Below are 23,904 nucleotides of genomic sequence, written 5' to 3'. Positions count from 1 at the left end.
CGTCAACAAACCCATTCAAATGAATGGGCAGATGTTTGCCGACGTATTGGAGCCGTATTTTCAGACTTAAATACGCCTCGTTTACGTCTGAAAATAGGTCGTGTGAACCCAGCCTAAGGGTATGTTCACACGTACACGTCCGTTACGGCTGAAATCACGGAGCTGTTTTTAGGAGAAAACAGCTCCGCAATTTCAGCCGTAATGGCATGTGCAGGCGCTTTTCGCTGCGTCCATTACGGACGTAATTGGAGCTGTTTTTCTATGGAGTTAATGGAAAACGGCTCCAATTACGTCCCATGAAGTGACAGGCACTTCTTTGACGCGGGCGTCTTTTTTACGCGCCGTCTTTTGACAGCGGCGCGTAACAAAAATGACCGTCGGCACAGAACATCGTAAAGCCCATTCTAATGAAAGGGCAGATGTTTGCCGACGCTTTGGAGCTGTATTTTCAGACATAATTCGGGGCTAAAACGCCCGAATTACGTCCATAAATAGGGCGTGTGAATATACCCTTACACTGGGCAACTATCGGGCAGACAAGCGTTTATAGAACGCTCGTTGGCAATAATTGCCCTGTGTAAACAGGGCAGCGTTGAGCAGATGAACGCGTAAACGCTCATTCTGTTTGGAATTTTGAGGCCGATTTTGATCTGCCTGCAAGCCGTTTGCCACGTTTTTCACGGCGTTTTATCGCTCGCGCCAATTGAGCGCCATAGGCAAAAATGCAGCGAAATACGCTTTCTCTGCCTCCCATTGAAGTGAATGGGAGGTCAGAGACGTAAACGCCCGAAGATAGGGCATGTCGCTTCTTTTTCCCGCAAGCATTTTTTTCCGCTCGCGAATTTTCAGACATTTTTTGCCGTGTTTTCCGACATGGTTTTCGCATCAAAAAACTCAGTGTGAACTGGGCCTAAGGCCTTATTCACACGAACGTGCGTTTTGCGCGCGCAAAAAACGCTGCGTTTTTTGCTCGTTGCAGTTCCCTGTGTCATCAGTGTTTGCTGCGTGGCTACGTGATTTTCATGCATATGCCATCCTTATGACACGCGGTTTTGATGTTTAGAAAAAGAAATGAAGGAAGTGCTTTTATTTTTTCCTTCATTTCTTTATCTACTGTTGCGCGCAAAAACAACTTGACAGCTGCGTGTGTCATCCGTGTATGATGCGCGGCTGCGTGATTTTCGAGCAGCCGCCATCATAGAGATGAGGCAAGTCGACGCCCGTCACTGTCCAAGGTGCTGAAAGAGCTAACTGATCGGCAGTAACTCTTTCAGCACCCTCGACAGTGAATGCCGAACACAATATCGAGAAACCTGTTAAAAAAAAAGAAAAAGTTCGTACTTACCGAGAACTTCCCTCCCGGCCGTTGCCTTGGTGACGCGTCCTTGGTGACGCGCCTCTCTTGACATCGGGCCCCACCTCCCTGGATGACGCGGCAGTCCATGTGACCGCTGCAGCCTGTGATTGGCCTGTGATTGGCTGGAGCTGTCACTTGGACTGAATTGTCATCCCGGGAGGTCAGACTGGAGGAAGACGCCGGGAGTTATCGGTAAGTCAGAACTTCGTTTTTTTTTTACAGGTTCATGTATATTGGGATCGGAAGTCACTGTCCATGGTGCTGAAACAGTTTGACTCTTTCAGCACCCTGGACAGTGACTATCTCCTGACGTCGCGTACCGGAAATTTTTTTGCCGAGTTCGGTTCGGTTGTCCGGGTTCGCTCATCTCAAAGACACTCTGTTTGGATGTTTGGAAACAGAAAAGCACGTGGTGCTTTTCTGTTTACATTCATCCTTTTGACAGCTGGTGCGCTGTTTCAGTCGGTTCGCACGGAAGTGCTTCCGTGCGACCTGCGTGGTTTTCACGCACCCATTGACTTCAATGGGTGCGTGATGCGCGAAATACACGGAGATATTGAGCATGTCGCGCTTTTTGCGCAGCTGACAAACGCTGCGCAAAAAGCACAGACTGTCTGTACTGCCCCATAGACTTGGATTGGTCTGTGCGTGGCGCGTGAAAACCACGCGGCCCGCATGGACCCAATACACTCTCGTGTGAATCCCCCCTAAGAGTGATCGGTAAGTTCTCCCCATGTACTTATCGGGTCCGTTAAAGTTTCTGTCATTTTGAAGTCAACACTATCGCTGGCTGCTGGGCCGTTCTTGCTGTCAAAAGTGACGGGACCCCGATCGAGGATTGCAGCGCAGATGTGAACATGACCTTACAAAGTGCTGAACCTGTTGCAAATTGCACCAAAAGTATCAAAATGTTCCACGTGGGATGATAAAGCATAACTATGGCATGGCCAAACGACATCTTTATTTAACCCCTGCACCTGTTCCTCCCCGACAAATACAAATTAATCTTTAAAAATTTTGCGTTCATTTTCTAGTTAGAAAATTGACAGGAAAACAAAGGTCCGAACGTGACGCGAGAAACTGGTGCACTAGTTTTAATAAATCTCTCTGTGTATAAATATGACAGATGTGTGAAATATATTTGTTAGTGTCGATTCAAACGTTGTGGTTGGAGTGAGGTTAGTACGGTTATGAAAAAACCGCATCCAAAAACCACCTGCGTTTGTACTGTGATTTGATACATTTTTCTATGCGGTTGCGGTAAGAAATGTAGCCGCATCAAAATCGCAACAAATCGTGGTAAAGGCCATTCACATCAGCGCTGGCCTTCCCTTAGTTTACGTTTGCATTAGGGTATGTTCACACACCCTATTTACGGACGTAATTCGGGCGTTTTAGCCCCGAATTACGTCCGAAAATACGGCTCCAAAGCGTTGGCACACATCTGCTCATTCATTTGAATGGGCTTTACGATGTTCTGTGCCGACGGTCATTTTTTTTACGCGCCGCTGTCAAATGACGATGCGTAAAAAAGACGCCCGTGTCAAAGAAGTGCATGTCACTTCTTGAGACGTAATTGGAGGTTTTCCATTGACTCCATGGAAAAACAGCTCCGATTACGTCCGTAATGGACACAGCGAAAAGCGCCTGCACATGCCATTACGTCTGAAATGCGGAGCTGTTTTCTCCTGAAAACAGCTCCATAATTTCAGCCGTAACGGACGCTGCCGTGTGAACACACCCTTAGATTTCAGGTTTTTTTCACAGAAACAACAGCGTAGTGCGCTGTGCTACGGTTTCCGTGCAAAAACGGAAACCTAGCAGAACGGAGGCAAATTCAAACAAAAAAAAAATACCACTGAAATCAATGGTATCGCAAACGAAAACAATACTTTCCATTTGTCTTTCCATTCATCTGTTCCTCTGACGGAACAGATAAACGGAAAGCCAACGCTGATGTGAACAGGCCCTTAAATGCATGCAGTATTCAGATTACTCCAGATAGGGGGGTCTATTCACACGTTATGGTTCAGGTTAGAATCATATTGAAAAATCATAATGCGTTTTTTACCACAATTTGGTACGTTTTCAGATGCGGTTGCGTTTTTAATGGAACTGCATCAAAACACGCACAACATCGCTATAAGGGTATGTGCACACACACTAATTACGTCCGTAATTGACGGACGTATTTCGGCCGCAAGTCCCGGACCGAACACAGTGCAGGGAGCCGGGCTCCTAGCATCATAGTTATGTACGATGCTAGGAGTCCCTGCCTCTCCGTGGAACTACTGTCCCGTACTGAAAACATGATTACAGTACGGGACAGTTGTCCTGCAGAGAGGCAGGGACTCCTAGCATCGTATATAAGTATGATGCTAGGAGCCCGGCTCCCTGCACTGTGTTCGGTCCGGTACTTGCGGCCGAAATACGTCCGTAAATTACCCTAAGACCACATGCTTTTTGGATGCTGTTCGAACGGTTTAGACTGGAGCTGCTACAGGAGGGAGCGAGCAAAAGTTCCGTAGTGAGGGGGTTAGAATGGAGCGGCTCCTGCTAGAACCAGTCACTCGTCACCTCACTACTGAACTGTCCCGACTGGATCTGCTGCCGGGAGACCCGACCAGGGGAAACCCCCGTAGACGCAACGCCTTCTGCCACAAGCGCACGTTCGGAGAGAACGGGGACGCGCACGCCACGTCATGGCGTCACACCTTGCGTAGAGTAGAACACCTAGCAGCGGCACGGCGTCACGGGGTAACTACCGTCATCTTCTGACTTTTCCTGTGTGCGCTCGGTCCAGTGGAGCAGGATGGAGGCGTCGTTACCGAAGAAGCTCCGTTTACCGGCATTTCTTGCGCTTCTCCTGTGTTCGGGCTGGTGCTCGGCTTTTTATCTTCCGGGTATGGCTCCTGTAAGTTTCTGTGAGGAGGGAAAGGAGAAGGATAACTGCAAGGTGAGTGTGGTGGAGAGGGCGGAGTGCAGGTACACTGCCTACATCTGGTTTTATATGTTATAGGTGTGCGGCGTGTAATGTCTGTGGTTGGCAATTTAGCGCACAGACCCTGGTGGCCAAGCATCACTTTACTTTTGACATGGAGTGACGTATGACATCCACGGTCAACTTTACAGCCTCTGCCTTAGAGTCACCTGATGTGTGTGACCAATCCGCTCTTGTACCTCCTGAGAGCTCAATGCAAATGTTACTGGAAATAGGAAATATAAAAAGTGACAATTCTCTAACCGGCCAGTGCTGGGCATAGTGTGGTGGACCCTGTGACTTCTAGGTTTTCTGTGATTAGAGTTGTGACTTACGATGCCATGTCTATTGATTACTATGAAGTTTACACAGAAGTTTTAGTTTATAGAAGCACTCCCGCAAAGTGTTTATTCTCTGGCTCGTTAGAGAGGCGCATTATGTAAACTGTGGGAAGGTGATCTTCTTACCGGTGCCTGTAGGTGTGCGTTATCCCCTCTTCTGGTCCTCAGCTGTGTCATGTGACCAGAAATAGGAGACCAACTGCCACAGCGTCTCGTGTGTAGACAGGAAGTCCGTTTCTCCATTCATTACTGTCACAGATAAATTTGTGAGTCTAAGGCCTTATTCACACGAACGTGTGCGTTTTTTGCGCCTTGCACTTCCGTGTGTTTGCTGTGTGATTTTAACACCTATGCCATCCTTATGACAGGCGGTTTTGATGTTTAAAAAAAATAAGGAAGTGCTTTTATTTTTTCCTTCACTTCTTTATCTACTATTGCGTGAATCACGAGCGACACGGCAGTGTTTCCGTGCGCGATTTTCATGCACTCATTGACTTCAATGGGTGTGTGATGCGCGAAAAACGGCCAAGTATAGGACATGTCGTGAGTTTCACACAGTGGACATACGGACTGTCTGAAACGGGCCCATTCACTAACATAGGTTCGTGCGACACGTGTGAGTTTCACGCGCGTATCACGTGAATAAGGCTCCGTTCACATCTGCGTCGGGACTCCGTTCATGGGTTCCGGCAGAACTTTTCTTCAGGACAACCCATTAACGGAATCCACACCTGAAATCATAGGTTTCTGTTTGAATCACCATTGATTTCATTGGTGATGGATCTGGTGCAAATGGTTTCCGTTTGTGGCAGTTGTGTAAGGGTTTCGTTATTTTGATGGAATGAATAGCGCAGTGATAAAACGCGGATGACGTTCGTGTGCTGTCCATGTTTCTTGCACCAGTTGCTAAAGAGATGCTGAGAAAAAAAACAAACCAGGAAGTGCAGAAACACGGATGTGAAAAACTGATGCCACACGGAACTAAAATGCATGAAATGCGGTCCTTTTTTGTGGATGCAAAACGGACACGCTCGACTGAATAAGCCTTAGCCCCTGTCCACACAGTTTTTTTGCAGGCTGATAAATCTGCCTTCAAACTCTTGACACGATTTTCTTAGCGCTTTTTGCCATTGAGCACCGTGGGCAAAAACTTCCGACGTGGTTTCCGCGATTTTCTAATCCTGAACTACCCCTTTTTAAGTTTTTTGTAGTTCTGGATTTATATTTTAAAAATCTTGACAGCTCATGCACACGACCGTGTGTGCCGTCTGAGTCCCGTCAGTGATCCGAGGAAAGATGGGACATGTTCTATCTTTCCTCGGATCGGAGACTCGGACCATTTTTCACGGACCTGATTCACCCGTCAAAGTGAATGGGTCCGTGAAGACGATCGGGTGCCACTCGGATGCCGTCAAAAACGGCCCGAGTGGCACACGGTCGTGTGCAAGCGGCCTTAGATGATTGAAGTTGAGACTTGATAAGTGTATAGAGTACCTACTTTAAAGGGAACCTGTCACATGGTACTTGCTGGCCGATCTGCAGGCAGTGTGTAATGGAGCAGGAAGAGCTGAGCAGATTAAAGAGGCTCTGTCACCAGATTTTGCAACCCCTATCTGCAATTGCAGCAGATAGGCGCTGCAATGTAGATTACAGTAACGTTTTTATTTTAAAAAAAACGAGCATTTTTGGCCAAGTTATGACCATTTTCGTATTTATGCAAATGAGGCTTGCAAAAGTACAACTGGGCGTGTTGAAAAGTAAAAGTACAACTGGGCGTGTATTATGTGCGTACATCGGGGCGTGTTTACTACTTTTACTAGCTGGGCTTTCTGCCGAGAAGTATCATCCACTTCTCTTCACAACGCCCAGCTTCTGGCAGTGCAGATCTGTGACGTCACTCACAGGTCCTGCATCGTGTCGGCACCAGAGGCTACAGTTGATTCTGCAGCAGCATCAGCGTTTGCAGGTAAGTAGCTACATCGACTTACCTGCAAACGCCGATGCTGCTGCAGAATCATCTGTAGCCTCTGGTGCCGATGTGTCCTCGCTCGTCTGACACGATGCAGGACCTGAGTGACGTCACAGCGTGATCTCTCGAGAACACGCTGTGTGTCTGCACTGCCAGAAGCTGGGCGTTGTGAAGAGAAGTGGATGTTACTTCTCATCAGAACGCCCAGCTAGTAAAAGTAGTAAACACGCCCCGATGTACGCACATAATACACGCCCAGTTGTACTTTTACTTTTCAACACGCCCAGTTGTACTTTTGCAAGCCTCAGTTGCATAAATACGAAAATGGTCATAACTTGGCCAAAAATGCTCGTTTTTTAAAAATAAAAACGTTACTGTAATCTACATTGCAGCGCCGATCTGCTGCAATAGCAGATAGGGGTTGCAAAATCTGGTGACAGAGCCTCTTTAATATATATTTTTGTGGGGAAAAGTTTAGAAAAAGTTCTAGTTTATTGATCTAAACCTCTGCTAATTCTGGGCTTAGGAGTCCAGTGGGTGGTATTAGTTATTGACCGCTATCCTTGTATTGTCAATCACTGAATAGGACCACCCGCTGGACTCTTAAGCATAGAAAGAGCATGGATTATATTATTATACAGGTTATCCTGAATTGTTCCCCACAAACCTATATATCATTCTGCTCAGCTCTTCCCTCCCTATAACATACTGCCCACAGATCGGAGGACTGCATGTTCAACGTGACCGGTCCCATGACACCTTCCCTTTAGGCCTCATTTACACGAGCGTGTGCGTTTTGCGCACGCAAAAAAACGCAGCGTTTTGCGTGTGTAAAAGGCACTTGACAGCTCCGTGTGTCATCCGTGTATGATGCGCGGCTGCGTGATTTTCGCGCAGCCGCCATCATAGAGATGAGGCTAGTCGACGTCAGTCACTGTCCAGGGTGCTGAAAGAGTTAACTGATCGGCAGTAACTCTTTCAGCACCCTCGACAGTGAATTCCGATCACCATATCGAGTAACCTGTTTAAATAAAAAAGAGGTTCGTACTTACCAAGAACTTCCCGGCCGTTGCCTTGGTGACGCGTCCTTGGTGACGCGCCTCTCTTGACATCGGGCCCCACCTCCCTGGATGACGCGGCAGTCCATGTGACCGCTGCAGCCTGTGCTTGGCCTGTGATTGGCTGCAGCTGTCACTTGGACTGAATTGTCATCCCGGGAGGTCAGACTGGAGGAAGAAGCCGGGAGTTATCGGTAAGTCAGAACTTTTTTTTTTTTTACACATTCACGTATATTGGGATCGGAAGTCACTGTCCAGGGTGCTGAACCAGTTTAACTCTTTCAGCACCCTGGACAGTGACTGTCTCCTGCCGGGTTCGGTCAAAACGAGTGCGGCCGAACCCGGTGAAGTTCGGTTCGCTCATCTCTAAGACACTCCGTTCGGATGTTTGTAAACAGAAAAGCACGTGGTGCTTTTCTGTTTACATTCAGTTTGACAGCTCTTGCGCGAATCACGCAGTTCGCACGGAAGTGCTTCCGTGTGACCTTCGTGGTTTTCACGCACCCATTGACTTCAATGGGTGCGTGATGCGCGAAAAACGCACGATTATAGAACATGTCGTGAGTTTTACGCAACGCACTCGCGCTGCGCAAAATTCACGCATTGTCTGCACTGCCCCATAGAGTAATATAGGTGCGTACGACACGCGTGAAAAGCACGCGCGTCGCACGTGCGTATATTACGCTCGTGTAAATGAGGCCTTAAAGGGGTTTTCCCAGAACCATAAATTATCAATCGTCCACAGGATAGGTGATAATTTACTGATCACTGGGGACCCCACCAATGGTAGCCCTGCCGAATTTGAGAATGGGGGTCCCAAACCCCCCAGATCCTCTTCACTGCACCCCTTGTAATGAGGAGAAGCTTGATGGAGCGCTGGTTGAACCTGCGCCCGCCACTCTATGCACGGTCTATGAGAATGAGTGAAAGAGTTGAGCGCTGTACTCCCGTTGTGTCTATCATTCCTGTAGACTTTGAATAGACTGGCAGTATGCATGCTGGACCACCGGTTCATTCAATGTCGTCCTCACTGCAGTGAGGAAAAGGGGGGTTCAGACTCCCATTCTCACGATCTGTGGGGGTCCCAGCAGTAGCGCCCTCAGCGTTCAGAATACCTATCCTGTGGATAAGTGATAATTTTATGATTCTTGGAAAATCCCTTTAACTATCTTCAGATGTTTTAGATGATGGTTTCTCTGTGTCAATGTGCTTGGACCTCCACTCGAGGCACTAAACCTCTGTATCCCTTTGTCTTTGAGCCCAGAGTAGCCTCGGCACTCAATGGAACTGCCATCAACATAACTTTAGGAATAAAGCAAACTGGTAGCAGAAGCCACACGTAGATGGACAGATCAGTGCAGATCCCATTGTTCCCCCACTTATGAGCCCCCCCCCCCCCATTTTGCCATGATTCTTTCTTAGTCGCGAGCTATTTCAACTTTCCTATACCAGGAAGGACATTTGAAAGTGTATCTCTGAGTTAGATAGTGAAGTGATGACCTGATTCACAGGACAGGTATGTGCGCTAGATGGATTAGTTGGAGTTCACCTGTATATGGGGTGAGGTTATATCAGTTTATTACGGACGTAAGTGGCTCATAAATTCCCTGCTCTCAGGTTCGTGTAGTGGTGTCATCACTCGCTGGCTTTGTGTGTGCCGTTGCATTATGTTCGGTCTTACCTTGTGCTGCTTATTCTAGTTACCTATGGCTAGAGCAGACATGCCAGGTTAGGCTTCATACATACTAGAGGTCTGTGCCTCCTCCATTTTCATTTTTTCCTGTTCTCATTGAAAACCCTGCACTTGGATAACAGCAGAATAGCCCAAAAATCCACGTTGAAATCCAACATGGTCCCAAGGCATCACAGGAGCTCTGCTCAGTTGTTGGTGACATCTGTTGTCAAGTTGACTGATGGTCTCCAATATCAAATGGTGACTCTATAGTATAGGCTGTGTGTCCGGACCGGTACAAAATAAGCAAGACATCGTTCACAGTTGTATATTGAACGACAAAGCTAAAACGGGGTTATCGACTTTCATGACTTCCCCTCTCTATGAGCCAGAGCAGAAAACTGCTGCATACAATGACTCTTACTCTGGTGGTCCCGGCCCATCCTGTATTACATGAAGTCATTGGAGTGGTCATTGATCTGCAGTGGCCACAGCAGGGGAAATGTATGGCCAGCTGGAAGTTCATCTTGCGACAAAAACTGTCTGTCCATGTGTTAAGTGGTCGGTCATCCATGTAAGGGTATGTTCACACGCACTGTGTTTACGCCTCGAATTACGCCTGAAAAAACGGCTCCATTACGCCTACAAACATCTGCCCATTGCCTGCAATGGGATTTACGATGTTCTGTTCCCATGAGGTGTAATTTTACGCGTCGCTGTCAAAATACGGCACGCGAAAAGACGCCCGCGAAAAAGAAGTGCATGTCACTTCTTGGGACGTTTTTGGAGCCGTTTTTCATGGACTCCATTGAAAAACAGCTCCAATAATGTCCGTAAAATATGCAGCGAAAAACGCGAGTTGTTAAAGTCTGAAAATCAGGAGCTGTTTTCAGGCGAAAACAGCTCCGTAATTTCAGACGTATTTTGCTACTGCGTGTGAACAAACCCTTATGCTGCAAGGGAAATACCTGGCCACATGCGGATACCCTCGTGATAACCGCTGATCACTTGGGGTTTCAGAATCTGGACCCGCAGTGATCAGCTGATCGCTGGGCCGTCTTGATTTAATAATAAGGTCGTCTTCAGCTTGTTTATGTTTACAAAAAAATAAGTGTTTGGTACATGTGTTTTTAAATTTTTCTCCATTTATTTTTTGTTTTTTTAGTCTCTAATTGAACTCTATGTGAACCGACTTGACACAGTGGAATCTATTCTACCGTATGAGTATGATTCGTAAGTACATCTCCTCATCCAGTGTTTCTTGTGCTCTGCTCTTACCTAAAGAGAACAACCATGAAGACCTCTCAACCACTGATGTTTATGAAGGTTTAGACAATATGTATACATTTATTGATTCTTTCTACTACAGCTTTGATTTTTGCAAGGATAAAGATGAGAGGCATCCTTCAGAAAATCTTGGCCAAGTTCTTTTTGGAGAAAGAATTGCATCATCGCCATACAAGGTTTGTACTATTGTGCGAAGTATTGTCTTCTACAAAGTAAAAGGATTAAAATCTTTAAGTAGAATCTAAATCTCTATTTTTTTTTTCTGCCATTTTGTAACAGTACATTCGACATATTTTCTTTTCAGTTTACATTTAACAAGAATCAAAGCTGTGAAGAAGTTTGCCGAAAGGAATATGATCCTAAATCTAATATCGATCTACTTGATTTCATTAAAAAAGGCATATTGTTTAATTATCAGCATCACTGGTACGTACAAACATTTTTATACTGTTCTGCTTCACCCCTTCCCGACATCATACATATTTAATATATGGCACTGTTGTGTAGGAGTTTTTTCGCAAACCGCCGTATAGTTAAATGGGCGCTGTCATTTTAACAAACCTTGCATAAATGAATAGTACAGGCGATTATAAAGTTTCTTATAATGTATCTTATCAGAGTGACTAGCCTCTTTCTTCTTTCTGCTCTTATCCGGCTGTTTTCCTGCTCCCCCTCCCTCTGTTAAACTGACTTTCACTCTCTGAAAATTCAGCTCTATTCATCTCGAGTTGGGCTGCAACTCGCATGTGTCAGATTACACATGTCTATGGAGAGGGGAGGGGGAAGAGTGTGCAGGAGATAAGAGCGGAAGACAGGCATAGAAATGATCAACTAAAACACTTATAGGTCAGTACTTCTCTGTATATCCTACAGGATCCTGAGTGAGGGAGAAGGTTATGGAGTAGATTCTCCACTTCTTAGGGTATGTTCACACGAGGGCGTCCGTACCGGCTGAAATTACGGGGATGTTTCAGCCTGAAAACATCCCCGTAAAATCAGCCGCAACGGCATGTGCAGGCGCTTGAACGCCGCGTCAATTACGGGCGTAATTGGCGCTGCTATTCATTGGAGTCAATGAATAACGGCTCCAATTACGGCCAAAGAAGTGACAGGTCACTTCTTTGACGCGGGCGTCTATTTACGCGGCGTTTTTTGACAGCGGCGCGTAAATTACGCCTCGTGTGAACAGACAAACGTCTGCCTATTGCTTTCAATGGGCAGATGTTTGTCAGCGCTATTGAGGCGCTATTTTCGGACGTAATTCGGGGCAAAAACGCCCGAATTACGTCCGTAAATAGGCTGTGTGAACATACCTTTACTGTGTCTAGTGTATGGCTACCATTCTCCATCCCCCAGCTCGGGGAGAAATGCAAACTACAGATATAGCAAAACTACTAAAAATGGCAACGTCCTATAATGGCCAGAAATAGTGCTACTCATGTACACACACATGGTGGCTTATGCTGAAAGGTCACATGAAACGACCCTCTAAGGTGCGTTGATGGTACAGGCTCTTCCCAATCAGTAATTTGGAACAGAGTTGATGGTGACCCGTTCTTTTCGTTAATGGGTTCAGACTGCATACTGGGAATCGGAAACAGACGACAGGGCCTATTAAATGTGTGTTAAAAAAAATAAAACTTCCTATGATTCTTTCTTTAATCCTGTCCTGTTGTACGTAGCAATCTAAATTTATCTGCTCCTGTAGAGCATGGTGAAGTCCCGGTTCTCACGCTGGCGTCATTGAGCACATGCAGGAGTTTTATCGGTGCAGCCTCCGCACATACACCAGTCCTCTGACACCAGTGCCATGGATGACCCTTCACCATGATATCCCATAGCCACCGTGGTGCTGTCAGGCAAAATCCTGGTAATTTGGTATGGGACTGCTTTTGTCCTTGATTTGTGGATCATATAAGGTCTCTGTAGTCTTCACTTTTATGTTCCGATTGAAGCAGAAGGACTTAAATCGTGCAACACCTGAAAAAGACACGACTCCTTTACGAATGCGTTTTTTTTTTTTTGGGTCAGGCAAAAAAATGGAGGTCTATGGGAGAAAAACACCTAACAGGCTAAAAAAAAACAAAAAACTGCCAAACCAACCCCATGTTACAATTGCAAAGAAAAAAAAAATGCCCCTGACACACACACAAAAAAACCGCACTTCAATGCGTTTAACAATGCCTTATTGATTTCCATCTGGCTATAATGGGTTTTTTTATGGCCCAAAAATGGCCCATTTTGCTAAAAATGCTGTGTGAAGGCACCTTACAGAGAACTGTGCCGTGTCTGTGACTTCTGTTGCGTGTGTCATGAGATTCTGCTTATGCAAAGTTCATAATTTTATTGACCATTTCATCCAGAAAACTTTGATTTTGGGACTCATCGTGTTTACAATTATTTACGTGATAAAAAGTTGAAATGTTTGCTGTTGCTCATCCTCCTAGAATCCCATTATGTCTGTTCTTAGAAAGTGTATGTTCACACGGGCTAATTTCAGCAGTTTTTGGGGCAGTAAACGTCCCTAAAAACGTCTGAGAATTCGGAAGCAGAGCGCCTACAAACATCTGCCCATTGATTTCAATGGGAAATATGGCGTTCTGTTCCGACTGGTTGTTTTTTTTTACGGCTTATTTTCGAAAAGCGGCACGTAAAGACGCCCCGTAAAAAGAAGTGCATGTCACTTCTTGAGCCGTTTTTGGAGCCGTTTTTCATTGACTCGATAGAAAAACAGCTCCAAAAACGGCTGTGAAAACGCGAGTTTGATTAAAAAACGCCTGAGAATCAGGAGCTTTTTTTCGCTTGAAAACAGCGCCGTGTTTTCAGTCGTATTTGGTTAACTGTGTGAACATACCCTAATTGTCAAGAAGATGTTTTGTAATGTAAAGCTGAGCCTGTTGTCCCGTTCTTTATTAGGATTATTGATAACATGCCGGTGACCTGGTGTTATGATGTCGAGGATGGACAGAAGTACTGCAGCCCAGGATTTCCAATAGGATGTTCAGTCACATCAGATGGGAGAGTGAAAGATGCCTGCGTTATTAATGTAAGTTATTGATGTACATATCTAATGACCTTTATATCTATATACTGGTAAACATATAATAAACGTTAATAGAAATGTAAGTAACGTTTGTAAAATCATCACTTCCGTATCATGTGTTTGGTAAGAGATCCTCATCACTTACAGTATAAACCAGCTGCCATTCAGAAGCCACCACACACGCCTCGTTTACGCCTGAAAATAAGTCTTGTGAACCCAGCCTATCCGTGATGTATAGAGAGAAGTGGCTGCCGATTAGTGTAATATCTCTAATGTACTTCTGCCCGCCCGCCCGTGGCTAGGCAACGTATGCCTTCAGTTTTTTTGACGGCCCCATTGACTTGCATGGGCCTCACGGTCACGGAATCTCGGACCAAAGTAGGACATGCTCTATTTTTGTTGGAACGGAGCAACGGGACCGTCAAAAAAACCCGAAGTGTGCATGGCCCCATTGAAATGAATGGGTCAGGGTGCTAGCCGTCAGAAAAACGGCTAGCACCCTGAAGAAAGACTGAAGTGGGCATGAAGCCTTCGTGTTCTGCGCTGCATTCCCCAACATGACACCTGCTGCATGCGTTCGTCAGACTGGTGTACAATTTGTTTGCCGGCCTTAATGGTTTACGTTCAAGGACATGAGGTTTATTGCTCAATGAATGCAATACAGTTACATTTACAATTCCGTTTCCCTATTTGTTTCCTTTTCCTGTGATATGAAACTATTGTTTATTGTTTCAGAGTGAATTTAACAAGAAAGATACATTTTACCTGTTCAACCACGTTGATATAATAATCACATACCACAGTGGTAAAGGAGAAAATTGGGATGGAGTTCGTCTGGTTACAGCAAGACTTGAGCCAAAAAGGTAATTGTTCTAGTTTAGTTTTTTTTTGTTTTTTTAAACTACTATTACATATTCTACTGTGTGTGTGTGTGTGTGTGTGTGTGTGTGTGTGTGTGTGTGTGTGTGTGTGTGTGTTTTGTCATTTTACAAAATAAGTCCAAGTTGAATCATTTCAGAGCTTTTTCCGCCTTTTCATGTCGCCTATAATCTGTAAGATTTGTATTGAAAAACAAACTTAAGTCTTTTCAAGTGGAAAAATGAAAATAAAGAACAAAAATAATGTGGTTGCATAAACTAATAGTTTTGTTGAATTACCCTTTTGACTTTATGACCGCATTCAGTCTTTTTGGGTAGAAGTCTATCAGCATGGCACATCTTGACTTGGCAGTTGTTCCCCACTCTTCCTTGCAAAAGTGCTCCAAATCTGTCAGATTGTGAGGGCATCTCCTGTGTACATCCCTCTTCAGGTCACCCCACGGATTTTCAATGGGATTCAGGTCTGACCTCTGTCTTTGCCATTCCAAAACTTTGAGCATCTTCTGGAGAAGTCATTCTTTTGTTGATTTGGAGGTTTTGCTTTGGGTCGTTGTCGTGCTGAAAAGTGAAATTCATCTTCAGCTTTTTAGCAGAGGCCTGCAGGTTTTGTGCCAATATTGCCTGATATTTGAAACTGTTCATAATTCCCTCCACCTTGACTGCAGAAAAACAGCCCCAAAGCATAATGCTGCCTCCACCTTGCTTCACTGTGGGTATGGTGTTCTTTTGGTGATGTGCAGTGTTGGCTTTGCACCAAACATAACTTCTGGAATCATTCCCAAAAAGTCCAACCTTGGTCTCCTCCGACCATAACACGTTTTCCCATATGCTTTTGGCAGACTTGATGTAGGTCTTTGCAAAACCTAGCCGGGCTTGTATGTTTTTCGATATTAGAAAAGGCCAAGCGATTCTGAGATTGTTTTCTCGTGACACATTGGACTTTGTTACTGGCAAAATTTGCTCGATACATTCAGTATTTAATTGTGGAAAAACACCAACATTTGGCGAAATATTGCAAAAATTATCATTTTTCTACGTTTAAATGTATCTGCTTGTAAGACAGGCAGTTATAACACACACAAAATAAATGCTAACTAACATCCCCCATATGTCAACTTTAGATTGGCATCGTTTTTTGAACATCATTTTATTTTTCTAGGACGTTACAAGGCTTAGAACTTTAGCAGCAATTTCTCATATTTTCAAGAAAATTTCAAAAGGCTATTTTTACAGGGGCCATTTCAGTTGTGAAGTGGCTTTGAGGGCCTTATATATTAGAAACCCCCAATAAGTCACCCCATTTTACAAAACTTCACCCCTCAAAGTATTCAAAACAGCATTTAGAAAGTTTCTTAACCCTTTTAGACGTTTCACAGGAATTAAATCAATGTGAGGATATGTTCACACGGCTTATTTTCGTCCGTCTTTCGGGCCGAAAAATCAGAAGCAGAACGCCTCCAAACATTTGCCCATTGATTTTCAATGGGAAAAACTGCGTTCTGTTCCGACGGGCCGTTTTTTTACGCGGCCGTTTTAAAAAACGGCCGTGTAAAAAAAGCAGTGAAAAAAGTGCAGGTCACTTCTTGGGACGTTTTTGGAGCCGTTTTTCATAGACTCTATTGAAAATGGCTCCAGAAACGGACGTAAAAAACGCAGCGAAGATCGTGAGTGGCTTAAAAAATGTTTTGGAGTTTGCGTGGGAACATATACCCTAAAGGTGAAATGTAGATTTTCTTATTTTTTGCAGAAATTTTTTTGTAACACAAAGTTTTACCTGGGAAATGCAGCTCAATATTTATTGCCCAGATTCTGCAGATTTAGGAAATATCCCACATGTGGCCCTGGTGTCCTAATGGACTGAAGCACCGGCCGCAGAAGCAAAGGAGCACCTAGAGGATTTTGGGCCTTCTTTTTATTAGAATATATTTTAGGCACCATGTCAGGTTTGAAGGGCTCTTGCGGTGCCAAAACGGTGGAAATCCCCAAAAGTGACTCCATTTTGGAAACCACCCATTGAGGAAATTATCTAGAGGTATAGTGAGCATTTTGACCACACATGTTTTTTGCAGAAATTATTGGAAGTAGGCTGTAAAAATAAAAATCCAATTTTTTTTATTTTTTTTTTTTATTTTTTAAACAAAATGTAGATTTAGCTAATTTTTTTCTAATTTCCACAAGGGCTAAAGGGGGAAAAACCACCATAAAATTTGTAAAGCAATTTCTCCCGCGTAAACCAATACCCCACATGTGGTCATAAACCGCTGTTTGGACATACGGCATGGCTTGGAAGGGAGAGTGAGCTATTTTGGCTTTTGGAGATCACATGTAGCAGGAATGGTTTGCAGAGGCCAGGTCACATTTCCACATTTGACATATTGACACAATGAAAAACTGCTCCAAAGCTTGCTCAAGAAGTGACATGCACTACTTTTTACGGGGCGTTTTTATACGCAACGGTTTTTTTTCAAACGGCCGCGTAAAAAAAAACACCCTGTCAGAATGAGACGCCATTTTTCCTATTGAAACGGGCAGATGTTTGCAGGCGTTCAGCTTCCGTTTCTTCAGACGTTTTTCGGGGGCGTTTACGGCCCTAAAAACTGCTGAAAATAAACCGTGTGAACATAGCCTAAAGATGGGAAAAAGTTCTGAAATGATTAATCTTGTACAGATTTTTTGACATGACAAAAACCTGACATTTTAGAGTTTTTGTTTTTATATCCAGTGTGTGTGTGTGTGTGTGTGTGTGTGTGTGTGTGTATATATATATATATATATATATATATATACACACACACACACACACACCCTGGGCTGTCTGCCCATATATGGTATGTCCCTCGATCGCGTTACAGGGATTCCCCATGACGCGATCCAAAGAGCATCCCCCCCTTCTCATTTAGCCCTTGAATGCTGCGGTCAGCGCACACTTGTCAGGAATTAGGAGTGGGGCCATGGCTGTATTACACAGCCGCAGCCCCGCTCCAACAACATTTATGTATTACGATTCTAAGCTGTGCGGTCGCACAGCTTAGTATCGAAATACATGAAATAACAGTATTGAACCGTTTCGGAGTGCACGTATCGAAACCGTATCGAAGTTTCGATGCATCGTGCACCCCTACTTACAATAGGGAGGTTCTTCGCACACATTTTAATCAAATTGTGTGAGCCCTCCTGCCACGACAGGGTGACACCTATAAGGTGGGAACCTACGCTGCACATACACCCAGAACTGGGACTAACCTTACATATACTTGGGGATGGTAGGATCCAGCAATTAACAAATTTTAAATCACCCAGGGCAGAATGGGAGGAGTGCAAGATCAAAAATGAAGGTAGTCACTAACCCCACATATATTAATCACATAAACAACACACAAGTTTGAACATCACATTCCAACAAAACGTGTATATAGGTGCGGGAACGCCTGTGACTGCAAATTTATACGTGTCTGTCACCCCCTAAGAGTTTTAAAAAGCTCAACATACTTCTACCTGAAAGTGATGTGATCCTAATGTGTTTCAACTGTAATAGTTTTAATGCTAAGCATTTCTTTAAAAAGTAGCAATGTGCCTTTTATTACCCAGAGCAGATCTATACGATTTGATTGTAAAGCTATATTCGTACAAGCCTAACTCTTCCAAAAAGGAATTGTACGTTGTGTGTAGTTGACTAATCTATTTTCAGTCCTCTGTCATCAAGTGAATTACAGCGAGGGTGTCGGGTAACGCGGCTGCAGCAAGAATAGCGCCGTATGCCAATGAAAAAGTGGATCGCCTGCTTTGTACAGACAAATCTCACGTACTGCTATTGCCACTGATTTATTACGCCAGGATCACACACACAAATTTGATGCGGTTTTTTGCTCTGTTGTCTGAACCAAAGCCAGAAAAAAAAAAATCTTATACAATTCTAAGGTGGAAACGCAAGATAAATTGACCTGCTGGAGGACTTTAAAATATGCAACGCAAGTCAGTTTATGTGCAGAAAAATTCTGTAACATGTGGATGAGGTTACTTGAGATCTAATTAACTTTGCTGGCCCTGTATTACACTGCGGGTTTGCAGCATGAAAATATGTGCGGCAAGTTTGCATGTGATACGCATGGTGTGCATTTGCCCTTTAAAGTGAATTTTTAAAAAAAATGTTTTTTACCTCCTATTAGTGTAGTCATAGTCTGAGAATTCTTTGCAAATGAAGCCTGAATTATATAACACTGCCGATACCTTTTTGTATGTAAACTGTGTATCATTTATAGTATTAAACACACTGGTGATAAGGACCTAAAATGTGATGGCCATCCAATGGAAATCCCCAAAGAGGTCACAAGCAAACTGACGGTCATTTACTCCTACTCTGTGAAGTTTCAGGTAAGCCTTTCATTTGTTTAAATGAAAAATAGAACTTGACTAACGTCTCATACAGCTGCATTGACATAGAAATAAAGTTATAGCCGTTACAATACAGAGACTGCAATAATCTTCTTGTTCTTCAAGGCTATTTACACATTTTGAACTCAAATGACTTATTTATTTATTTATTTATTTTTTCTATATAAAACGATGTTTTATGTGATTTTTAAGCAACTTTTTAAATTTACATTTTAATTTTTTTATTTATTTTTTATGATACAGCTTCTTCATAGAAGCTGCGTCCTGCCGTCAAAGCGGATTCCGTCAGGTGCGCTGCATTGACCTCTCGAGTGACACGCGGGGTCCAGCCAATAGCTACCGTATATAAGTTCATAAACTTAGATGTGATAACAGCGGGATTCATGGTCTTGCTGGGTCTCCCAAAGCTCCCGTGTGGATAATGGCTGAATGTCCTGAATAGTGGACCCCTTCCTCTTTTAACTAATTCCTTAAGTTATTTGAAAATAAGTTTTCCATACCTGACAGCCCTTTTAAGGCCAAAATAAGCTTCTACCTTAAGGGGTTAAATGTGTGTATTTTTATTTAATTTTTTAATGTAGGAAAACAATACTATTAAATGGGCATCTCGTTGGAATTATATTCTGGAATCCATGCCGCAAACAAATATTCAGTGGTTCAGGTAAGAATGTGCGAAAATACATTATAGATATCACAGAGATTCATATAATTGTAGACATTTCATTGACCTGAAATGTTGTTCTATGTGTGTGGGTTTGTAATAAAAAACACTTGTTCATCTAACTTTTGTTATTACTCTTTGGAAAAGAAGTCCAGCAACTAGAGGTGCTCATCAAAACTTTTTGAAAAATAGCTGTCCTCCAGAAGGAAGAAAACGTTCTCTCTAGTGCCACCTATAGGTTATCTAGGTGGCGCTAGTGAGTCCGTGTTCTACCTTCTGCTATTTTGCATACTTTTTCCCTGGGAGCATTGCCCTTAAGGGTATGTTCACACGGCCTATTTACGGACGTAAATCGGGCGTTTTTGCCCCGAATTACGCCCGAAAATAGCGCCTCAATAGCGCTGACAAACATCTGCCCATTGAAAGCAATGGGCAGACGTTTGTCTGTTCACACGAGGCGTAAATTTACGCGCCGCTGTCAAATGACGGCGCGTAAATAGACGCCCGCGTAGAAGAAGTGACCTGTCACTTCTTTGGCCGTAATTGGAGCCGCTATTCATTGACTCCAATGAATAGCGGCGCTAATTACGGCCGTAATTGACGCGGCGTTCAAGCGCCTGCACATGCCGGTACGGCTGAAATTACGGGGATGTTTTCAGGCTGAAACATCCCCGTAATTTCAGCCGTTACGGACCCCCGCCGTGTGAACATACCCTTAGGATTCCCTTCTCCACAAGGAGAATCATTACCTTCCAAGATCTAAGCTTTTTGGATACTCCTTAACCCCTTCGGGACCCAGACATTTTTTGGATTTTCGTTTTCAGTTTTTCCTCCTAGTCTTTAAAAAGCTCTAACTTTTTATTTATTTTTTTCCGTTGATATAGCCATAGGAGTTGTAGATTTTCGCAGCACCCGTATATTGTACCATATAATGTATTAGGAAACTGGAAAAAAAACGTATTTGTGGGGTAGAATAGGGAAAAACCGGCGACTTCCTCATTCTTTTGGAAGGCTATATTTTTTACGCCGTTCACCGTGCGGTAAAAATGGTGCATTAACTTTATTCTACCGGTCAATACAATTACGGCGATCCCAAACTTATATAGCTTTTTTTTTTTGTTTTACAAGGAAGAAACTAATTGTTAAAAATAAATAAATTGTGTTTTGTCGCCACATTCTGAGAGCCATAACTTATTTATTTTTCCATCGACTGAGCGGTATTGGGGCTTATTTTTTTCGGGGCGAGCTGTAGTTTCTATTGCTACATGAGCGTTTTCGATCACTTTTTTTTTTAAATTTAATTTTTTGTGAGCCCTCAAGTGACCAAAAAACAGCGACTGTGGCGTTTTTATATTTTATTTTTACGGGCATTCACCGTGCACCTTATATAATGCTATAGTGTGATAGTTCAGACTTTTACGGACGCAGCAGTACCAGGTTTTTTTTTTTGTTTTTTTTTTTTTACACATTTTATTAGTCCCTCTAGGGGACTTAAGTCACTAATGTATTGCAGTGTATTGTCGTTTTTACAGACTGCTGTTAAGTCGTGCCAGAGACCAGGCTTAACAGGAGATGAAGAAAGACAGTACTGGGACCTTCATTAGGATCCTGGGCTGCTATGACCACCATTGGCGCCCCACGATCGCTTTGCAGGTGGGCGATGCGCTGTCAGAGGGGGTCGCCCCCTTGTTTGTAACGTCTTAGATGCTGTGATTGTGCTTGATCGCAGCATCTAAGGGGTTAAACAGCCAGCAACTGCGTGATAGCTGTTCCTGGCTGTTATTCCCGGGCGTCCGCTGTAAAACACAGCTGACACCCGCTGCGTACGAAGTGAGCCCGCTCCGAACATTACCTCCCCCACCACCACGCAATAGTACATTGTGGCGCGGGAAGAGGTTAATGGAAAAACAAACTATGGAGCTATAAATTTACTAGTATATAAACTCCAAGCAGCTGTCAAAAATGACGTTTTGAGTTGTTCGTGGGCTTGAATAATCCACCACTAGACATGCAGCTTGAGAAGCCTCCTTACACGTATATATTTTCCTGTATCGTGAATGAACGCAATTTACAATAGACAATTAGCATGCAATGGTTCTTACTAGTACTGTCAAAGTATGTTATGTAGACCATGGAGGTGGAAAGCTGTCGATCACTTGGCTGGTTGTTACCTCCCTAACTCCCCCATGAACTTGTACATTCACTTCAGCAGAACGTGTTACGTTAATAGCGCTGGTGAGATCTGCAGCGATCGGACACTGCTTGTCATCAAGTGACCCAAAGGACCGTGATGGTTGAAATCTAACCAGTCTGATCTTTGTTTTACATGACTGCAGATAACTCTCATGTGTTGCTGCCTGCTGTAGTAACCCACTGACAACCCATTGTATCTAGCCACTAGGTGTTTTCTGGGCAAAAAATGCCAAATGTCAAAAGCACGCCGTTCCACCATTTTCAGTGGCAGTCACGTGACCACAGAACTTCGTGTTGGACCAATGAAGTGGGTAGTTGACTGGGAGCTTTTTTTTTTTTTCCTATACCTCTCCTCTATATCTACATTCTACTTGACTGCACAGTGCATGGATGTGAAGACCACAAGTAGGGGGATGTATTAAGGTCACATGCTATTGTGACTGGCCGACCACTGGGGGCATGTTTAGTCCAGTGACTTAGGGCCCATTCACACGAACGTGAATAACGTCCGTGTGCTGTGCATGGAAATCACGCGCAGCACACGGACTCATTGATTTCAATGGGGCCGTTCACACATGCATGAGTTTTCACGCAGCAGGAGTCCGCTGAGTGAAACTCCACTGCATGTCCTATATTGGTGCGTTTTTACGCACCCATTAAAGTCATGTGCTTTGCGAGTGCGTGAATAACGCATGCCACTCGCAAAGCACACTGATGCATAACGCAGCGCACACGGACCAGATTCACGAGTGTTTTTCACACGGGTGAATCTGATACGCTCGTGTGAAATGTAGCCTTAAAGAGGCTCTGTCACCAGATTTTGCAACCCCTATCTCCTATTGCAGCAGATAGGCGCTGCAATGGAGATAAGGGTAACGTTTTTGTTTTTTTTAAAAACGAGCATTTTTGGGCAAGTTATGACCATTTTTATATTTATGTAAATGAGGCTTGCAAAAGTACAACTGGGCGTGTTTTATGTGCGTACATCGGGCGTTTTTACTTATTTTACTAGCTGGGCGTTCTGACGAGAAGTATCATCCACTTCTCTTCAGAACGCCCAGCTTCTGGCAGTGCAGACACAGCCGTGTTCTCGAGAGATCACGCTGTGACGTCACTCACTTCCTGCCCTTATCTCCATTGCAGCGCCGATCTGCTGCAATAGGAGATAGGGGTTGCAAAATCTGGTGACAGAGCCTCTTTAAGGGACAGGTAGACGTGACAACTGACTATTAATGAACTGCGGGCGCTCATGTGGTCATGTGACTGGCGCATCTCACCGATGCAGCGTCCATATATGAGTAAGTTAGATAGACCTATTTTCTGAATTGCATGTTCGTGATCTAATTCAAGAATACCAGTCATTCTCTTCTGAAGTGGCTGATTAACATGAACAATTGATCGCATTTAATTTTGGAACAAGTAGAGAAGCGATTTAGTGTCTTCTGTATTCATGAGCCTGGCGCTCTCCCTCCTTCCTCACTAATGGTTGATAGCTGCTGTTATGTACAGGCATATACATCAACCGCTGTCAATCATTTGTGTGGGGATCGCCAGGTTACTGAATGCAGCGGATATAACTAGGACTCCACTATATTCTGCTGATCTATTATCCTAAAGGCACATAGGTCCGTTCATTATAATATTCTGTGTAGTGACTTCTATAGTAATGACAGATCTATTTTATATAGAGTTCATCGCTGTGTAATTAAATGTTTCAGTTGTCACTTTATTTTACCCTCTTTGCTTTTTCCTTTCATCAGTATCATGAACTCCCTGGTAATTGTCCTCTTCCTCTCTGGTATGGTGGCCATGATTATGTTGCGAACCCTTCACAAGGATATTGCCAGATACAACCAAATAGATTCTTCAGTGAGTACCCGGTGTTCTTATGCTGTATTCACACGGGTGTATTTACATAAAAAGAAAAAAAAAAATAATAATTGTAATGTAAATACACCCTAAGGCCAGGATCACACGATCCGTTTTTTTTTTACCCAAACACAGAAGTGGACATAAAGTAAAGGAGATGCATTTTATTTTCCTAATACCTTTCTTTCCTTTTGGATCCACTTC

The 23,904-nt window shown here is 43.8% G+C and overlaps 1 protein-coding gene across 1 annotated transcript in view; it reads left to right on the top strand.

Annotated features, from left to right (window-relative positions):
• Positions 1 to 4,056: 4,056 nt before the first annotated feature.
• Positions 4,057 to 23,904, top strand: part of LOC142659614 (transmembrane 9 superfamily member 2-like) — a 41,176-nt gene continuing 21,328 nt past the window's right edge. The window contains exons 1-9 of the mRNA XM_075835908.1: positions 4,057 to 4,313; positions 10,543 to 10,610; positions 10,747 to 10,840; positions 10,969 to 11,090; positions 13,581 to 13,710; positions 14,443 to 14,570; positions 18,845 to 18,956; positions 19,559 to 19,638; positions 23,592 to 23,700. Coding sequence (XP_075692023.1) covers positions 4,170 to 4,313; positions 10,543 to 10,610; positions 10,747 to 10,840; positions 10,969 to 11,090; positions 13,581 to 13,710; positions 14,443 to 14,570; positions 18,845 to 18,956; positions 19,559 to 19,638; positions 23,592 to 23,700 — 987 coding nt within the window. The 5' untranslated portion in view covers positions 4,057 to 4,169. The remainder of the gene's footprint in view (positions 4,314 to 10,542; positions 10,611 to 10,746; positions 10,841 to 10,968; positions 11,091 to 13,580; positions 13,711 to 14,442; positions 14,571 to 18,844; positions 18,957 to 19,558; positions 19,639 to 23,591; positions 23,701 to 23,904) is intronic.

The sequence above is a fragment of the Rhinoderma darwinii genome, chromosome 8, assembly GCF_050947455.1.
Source record: "Rhinoderma darwinii isolate aRhiDar2 chromosome 8, aRhiDar2.hap1, whole genome shotgun sequence".
Taxonomy (NCBI): domain Eukaryota; kingdom Metazoa; phylum Chordata; class Amphibia; order Anura; family Rhinodermatidae; genus Rhinoderma; species Rhinoderma darwinii.
The sequence above is the reverse complement of the archived record's forward strand: the minus strand, read 5'-3'. Positions and strand labels throughout refer to the sequence as shown.